At 34.1% G+C, this 7,627-nt stretch overlaps 1 protein-coding gene across 1 annotated transcript; it reads right to left on the reverse strand.

Moving 5' to 3' along the window:
* Positions 1 to 6,345: 6,345 nt before the first annotated feature.
* Positions 6,346 to 6,786, reverse strand: LOC112417382 (uncharacterized protein DDB_G0290587-like). The gene has a single exon (XM_024772994.2). It carries the CDS (start codon positions 6,784 to 6,786, stop codon positions 6,346 to 6,348), a length of 441 nt encoding a protein of 146 aa, XP_024628762.2.
* Positions 6,787 to 7,627: the final 841 nt, after the last annotated feature.

The following is a 7,627-nucleotide window of genomic DNA, read 5'->3' on the forward strand; positions in this document are numbered from 1 at the left end:
CTAAGGATTTCCTATAGAGGAGTCCAAGATTAGTTGTTCCTTTCAAATACCTGAAGATTCTCTTAACAACAGTTAAATGAGATTCTTTAGGATCTGACTGGAATCTTGCACACAAGCATACACTGAATAAAATAGCTGGCCTAGATGCAGTGAAGTATAACAAAGACCAATCATACCTCTATACAACTTCTGGTCTACTTTTGTTCCAATATCTTCTTTGCTTAAGGTGCAGGCTGGATGCATTGGAGTGTTCATCACTTTACAATCTTCCAGGTTGAACTTCTTCAGAAGCTCCTTCGTATACTTCTTTTTTATGAACATATACTCCATCTTTGCTTTGATTGATTTGAATTCCAAGGAAGAACTTAAACTCTCCCATCATGCTCATTTCAAATTCATCATGCATTAACTTAGAGAATTCCTTGCAAAGAGATGCGTTAGTAGAACCAAATATTATATCATCAACATATATCTGCACAACAAAAATGTCTTTCTCAAGAGTCCGTCTGAAGAGTGTTGTGTCAACTTGACCTCTTTTAAAATAATTTTTAATCAGAAAATTACTTAGTCTATCATACCAAGCTCTGGAGCTTGTTTCAAGCCATATAGTGATTTCTTTAGTTTATAAACATGGTTAGGATGCTTAAGATCCTCAAAACCAGGAGGTTGCTTGACAAACACTTCTTCTTCAATTACTCCATTAAGAAATGCACCCTTGATATCCATTTGATATAATATTATGCCATTATAAACTGCATATGATAGAAGTAACCTGATTGCTTCCAATCTTGCAACTGGAGCAAATGTTTCAGTGTAGTCAATGCCTTCTTGTTGACTGTAACCTTGTGCAACATGTCTAGCTTTGTTTCTGGTTACTTCACCTTGTTTATTCAACTTATTTATGAAACCCATTTTGTTCCAATAATGTTCTTCTGCTGAGGTTTGGGTACTCGATCCCACACATGATTTCTTGAAACTGATTGAGCTCTTCTTGCATAGCTAATATCCATCCATCATCTGAAAGTGCTTCATCAACTGTGGCAGGTTCAATCACTGATAATAATCCTATCATAGACTCTTCTTGTCTGAAGTATGATCTTGTTCTTTTTAGGACTATCTTGAAGCATAGGGAGATTTTACCCGTTGGTGTCAATTGGGTGGTCTGTGGACTTTTGTTGCTCTCCACGGTGCTTTCGGATTAATAGGTTTTATGTTACGTCAATTTGAACTTGCTCGATCTGTTCAATTGCGCCCTTATAATGCAATCGCATTCTCCGGTCCAATTGTTGTTTTTGTTTCTGTATTCCTGATTTATCCACTGGGTCAGTCTGGTTGGTTCTTTGATCTTCAGGATGTGAAGACTTGTACTTGAATGTATTCTTGGATTGAATTACTTGCTGAGAGCCATCTCGAGTTTCATTAGAAACATTTTCATTCTATGCTTCTGAGGTTGGTTCAGCTTCTGAAGTGGGTTGAGCTTCTGGACTATCTTCAGATTCAGCTATCTGACCAGGTTCTGAAGAGTCTTCAGTGACCTGTATATCTGCAAAACTTTCATCTTGCTCTGGAGTTTCACTTTCATCTTGTCATCAAAGTTAACGTGCATTGATTCTTCAACACAGAGTGTCTCTGAATTATACACTTTGTATACCTTTGACCTTTCAGAATAACCTAATGACTACACCAGGTTTCCCTTCTGTGAAGCCAATTCATCTACCATTGTTCTAGTAGATCCCATAAATAATAGAAACTATCTTGCTTTTATCAATTCCAGTCATGATAAAGTCTTCAAGATAATTGAGTTTACTTAAAGATTTATCATTACAAGTATCATTTAGTTCCTGAACAAGATATTTGAGTTTTCCTTCACACGCTTCAAGAGCAAGGGCATAACTCAAATATCTTGAAGCGTTTCACATCCAAAATAGTTCTTGAGACAACATGAGAAAACTATTTTGGATGTGAAACTATTTTGAGTTGAAAGATGTCTCATTTTCTTCTTCTAACCGTTTCACATCCAAAATAGTTTTCTCATGTTGTCTCATTAGATTAATATTTTATTTTAAATCTTTCAACTCTTTGTATCTGTTTTAAAAGTGACTGAAAAGCTCTTTAAGAGAATCCATAAGTTCAGACCTAGTTATTTTAGAGTATACCTCGGGTCTGTTTGGTAACACCCAAAAAAGAGCTTTTACCTCTTATCTTATAGCTTATAAGCTCGTTTGACAAAGAAAGTTCTGTTTGGTAACACTTTTCACCATGAGCTTATAGCTTATTTCACGAGCTTATAAGCCATTTTTTAGAAGCTATTTCAAGTAGCATTTGAGCTTATAGCTTATAGCTTCTCACTTTTAATTCCAGTTTTACCCTTATTATTCTAACTAAATTCCATTTTTTACCCTTAATCATTTATTATATTATAAATTAAATGTCACCTTTTTTTTTTTGCTATTTTATAAATATGAATGCTATTTTTTTCATTACAATTGTTACGTTTTTTTTGTGGGACTATTTCAATATTTAATGTCACCTTTTTTTTTGCGAAATGATACGTTATTTTTGTGTGATATATCAGAATTGTAAAGAATAAGAACAAGGACAATAATTTTCTCCAACAAAAAAAAATGAGAACGTTACGTTTACCTTCACTATATATATTTGTACAAACTATATTTTATTTATTGTTACGTTTAAATTTTTTTACACTTTATATCTAATTTTTTTAGGCAAACGAAAATATATAAATTAGGCTTAATTACATTTTTGGTCCTCTAACTATTTAATTGGTAACGGTTTGGTCCTCTAACTAAAAAATGATTTATTTTGGTCCTTTAACTAAAAAATAATTTATTTTGGTCCTCTAACTTTATCACCGTTACCATATTTCGTCCTTTCTGTTAAATTAAATCAAATTCTGTTAAGTGTGTGCATAGATGGTAATTAAGGGCTGATTTGGCAATATATGAGTCAGCACTGTATAATCTTGTGGGTTTTTGGTGGTTTGTTCTTATTGTTACTTTTTCCCCCAAAAATTAGGGTTCCATCTTCATCTTCCTCCAATTCAAAATCCTTCTTCATCTTCATCTTCCTTTAATTCGATTTTCTTCTTGTTCATTTTCGTCACTTGACCATGTCCAGTGCAAGATCTCGATTTAACAGAAGAAACAACAACGAAGGTGGAAGGGCCATGTCCGTAGTACTCTACGGGAACCTCTTGGTTTTATTTAATTTAATGTGCTATAACTTGCTTGCTTTTTTAGAAAAGAAGTTAATGTGATAATTAAAAGAAAAAGAAAGTGAGACCTAATTTATCTACATTTTTTATTGTTTGGAAGGATATGGTCCTCTGCCTACGTACCCGTGAGGGATCAAAACCTCGTAGTTCGGGGTAGAAATTGACGTTTGATTGGTTGTGTGTTTTTTATTAGTTTTGAAAAAGGTTTTAAGCATAAAAGCCAAGTGGCAAAATAAGCTTATTTGTATTTTTTATATTAAAGAAAATGGACTCAAAGTATGATTAGATTGATTGAAGTTTGATTAAGAAAATAAAATAAGAAAGACGATCACTTTATTTAGGATAAGGTTTATTATGAAAAATGTTTTTGTGATTTTTTGGTTATTTGTTTTTGTGGTTTTTGAATAATGGACTAAAATTAAACTACAAAGCATAAAAAGTAAAGCATACACACACGCTTACGCACACATGCATGATTTACATTAAAGCCTAGGATACATTCTAAAGTCTGCGGAAAAATAAATATGCATAATTTACATTAATCCTAAATATACATTCTAAAATATGTGCAATAGAGATAAATGACATAAAGTAAATATACACAAAATAAATTAAAAAAAAAAAGTGCAAGAGAAATTAAATACAAAGGGCCCACCAGTTCTCTTATGATGGAATCTTTTAACTTTGGAGAGCAGCCACAGCCTTCCGATTGGAATGGAATAGAACAAGCCGCGGCAGCCACATGTCAATTTTGATGGATTCTCAAAATAAAATAAGCAGCAGCGTCTAGCAATTGGAAGTGGAAACAATTAAAGTATATGTATAATACGACACAGTAGTAGCAACAATGATTCACAATTGGAATTTAAAGTAATAAAGTGCATTATACCAAAAAAATAAATAAATGAGAAAGTGTAACAATATGAAACAAGGGAATTGGGTAATAACATGGCAGCAACAATTTTAGATTTGAATGAAACGGAACAGGCACAAGAATAAATACTTGGGAGTTGGGATGGAATGAGTACGTAGCAGCAAAATAAAATAAAATATAATAAGGATTGAAATCAAGTAATAGCAGTTGGAATCAAATAAATCAACAGTAACGATGGAGCATTAACAAGAATTGGAATTGAATATATGATAGAGAAACAAGGCAGCAATGGAATTAAATAAACAAGTGCAGCAACAAGAAAGCAATCACGTAGCAAAACAGATTTGTAAAACGGCACCACAAGGGAATTCAATCCAAATTGTGTATATTGATACGGTGCCTCAAATCATGTACAGTGACGTAAATGCAAAAAAAATAAAGGGAAAATTGAAAGTTGCTGTTGAAAAGAAAATATTGTTCAGAACTATTAAAAATACGGCAGCTAGGGTTCCTATTGAAATTGAAATAAAACTGAAAACTGATAAAAAAAAACTAGAGTTTTGAAAATATAATACTGTGCTTGTGAAGATTGTGTTGTTGGCTAGCGTTATGAAATATTTGTCTGTCCCCCATTGTGTGTGTACAGGTTTGGTTTTATAGTGTTAGGATTAGGGTTTGTTAAAAAAACTGTGTTCCTTGGCTTGAGGAGGAGGAAAGCATGCGTTTGTTACAGAATTTGGGATTTGACCATTTGGACTTATCATCTAATAATAAAAAGGATAACTATGCATCCAGAAGTCCTAGCTCAACTGGCAAAATGCCAAAATTGTTAGGCCGGATGCCATGACTGGGGTTCGAACCCCGGTACCTCCACTTGTGTGTGTGAGTTTATAATGGCTTTGCCATTTCGTCTATCTACCTAAAAAAAAAAAAAAAAAAAAAGGATAACTATGCATATTTTTGGATTTTGGACTTATCTAAAGAAAAAATGAAATAGTTAAATAAATAAATAAAGACTAATTAAATGATTTTTTTTTTAAAGAATAAAAGATGGAAATTTTAACTACAAAAATAAATTAAAGAGAGAAGTGGGCCCGACTCGGATTCAAAAATGAGTATTTTTAAATACCTCTCTGCCGAATTTTTCACTGAAAAGACAGGGACTGATCAGGATCAAACGACACATGAATGTAGGATCTTACGTCAAAAATTGGGGTATGACAACTGTTACTGAAATTACAAACCCTAACTGTGGGAAGAAGTTTTGGGGTTGTAGGAATTGGAGGAACCGAAATGATAGTGGTTGTAACTATTTTCAATTTGTTGTTGATGATGATGATAAATGTGATGATGTTGATGAACGTGATATGAAGATTGCAAGGCAAAAGAAGAAAAATGGAAAATTGAAGCATGAAGTTTCTTTCCTAAAGGAAGAGTTATGTAATAGTAGGAGGTGTTGCAAGATTGCTATAATGTTTGGGTTTGTATGTTTTGGGTTTAACATTGTGCTAATGACATTGTTGCTGTCAATGTATGTAAAGTAGTTTAAGTAAGTATGTGTTTAGAGTAGGATGATGAGGGTTTAGTATGATGAGTCAAATGTGAATGCACTGAATGTTGTTGATGTAATGTCCATGCTCTAATGTAATGTTTATCCTGAATTTGTCAATGCAATGGTTAATTTTCTGAAACATAATTCAATAATGTAGTTCCTGCTAAATGTTTAATTTGTTATAATCATGACTGATAAAGGTGAGAAACTTTCAGAAGGTTATCTGTTTCTGCAAGAATGCCAAAAAAATAATGGCTGCCAAATATAATCAACACTTAAATGGAAATAAGTCACATAGATTAATAGATTAAGACAAATTGTAAGATGTTCTCAATTACAGAAACATGAATGAATGATAAAGGTGAGACCAAATCAAAAGGCATAACAACATAGTTTCTCAGTTACATATTCTGTCATCATAAAAATGAGACCATTCTCAAAAAGGCATAACACCATTGGTTCTCATTACATAAAAGCATCAACTGAAATGGTATCAAACCATTATCATTACATCAGCTCAAAATATGAAAATAAACAGTAAATAACATCATGATAGCTTCTTTAAACCCAAGGTGGTTTTGTTGCACTCTAATGACCCCTTGTGATAGGTAACTTTTGTCTTTTAGTGTTGGTGGTGGTTGTGATTGGGCCTTTGTTTTTGCTTGCTTCTGAGTTGAATCCAACTTATCTCTTGGTAGCACCTAGTGTCTTTGCAGCAGCTGGTGTCTTAGCAGCACCTTGTGTCTTGGCAGCACCTGTTTTTGCAGTAGCTGATGTCTTAGCAACACCTTGTTTGTTGGCAGCAGATTGTGCCTTGGCAGCAGCATGTGTGGCAACACCTTGTGTCTGAGCAGCACCTTGAGTGTTGGTGGTTCTATTTGAGGGATGTGAACCTATGGTGGATGTCTGAGTAGCAATTGATTGTGTAACTGGTGGTTGAGTGGAAGTGGTGGTGGTGGTGGTGGTGGTGGGAGTAGGTTGGTTGACACTAATTGTCTGAGATTGTGACTCAGATTGATTTTCAGTAGGTGGTGGGGGTGGTGGTGGAGGTAACTTACATGTTGACTTATTATGGCCAAATTGTTTACATCTGCAACACTTTATACCATTCCTTGCTTTCTTCATCTTTGAATCATCTCTTAGCAATTCAGATGGGTCCTTGTTTCTCTTTTTCTTAGGCCTACCTGATTGTCTTTTAATGGGTGGGGGTTGCAGGTCAGTGTATCTTGTAACACCCCGTTTTCCCAATATCAAAATTTCTTTAAAAACATAACATTTATCAGAGTAAGCATCAAGCAACGGGATATCACATATAACGTAATCCAACAGTTAAATAATAATTTAACCAATATCTCAAACATTTGCAGCGGAAATCATAAACATATATCATAAACGTTTTGGCACGCAGGCCCAACAAGTATCTCAAAAGAGTTTATCAAAGCATAAATTATCATGGCAGTTCACGTAAAAGAATGAAGCATGTTATAGTATTAACCCCATCCCGTTACGTATCAGAGCGACCTAGACGACACAGTGAGGCAAGGCCACTCACAGAAGCAACTGCACACTAAGCACGATCACCTGCAAGTTACACATACGAAGGGCAACATTTTCAAGCAGAAGGGGTGAGATTTCATAATAAAATAACATTAATCAATGTAATTGCGAATCATAAATTAACATCATAATCATTCCATTATTAACTTTGCATAAATGCTAAACAGTTATCACGTAATCATATATCCAATCATTATATACAACATAACATAATCAATGAACACTTATCACGTAATCACATATCCATTCATCATCAACAAGGCATCTTAATCATGACAATGTGACAATGCTCCTAGACTCCTTATATGCATGTGGTACCAATCGTCACCATAAGTATTAATATACTTTAATCGTGCGGAGGACAAAGCTCCTATAAAACGTGCGGAGGACAAAGCTCCTAATATTCGTG

This window comes from Medicago truncatula, chromosome 8 (genome assembly GCF_003473485.1).
Source record: "Medicago truncatula cultivar Jemalong A17 chromosome 8, MtrunA17r5.0-ANR, whole genome shotgun sequence".
NCBI lineage: Eukaryota > Viridiplantae > Streptophyta > Magnoliopsida > Fabales > Fabaceae > Medicago > Medicago truncatula.

What these genes read in the sequence shown, in the direction of transcription:
- LOC112417382 (XM_024772994.2), bottom strand. Translation starts at nt 6,786, where the DNA reads ATGAAGAAAGCAAGGAATGGTATAAAGTGTTGCAGATGTAAACAATTT.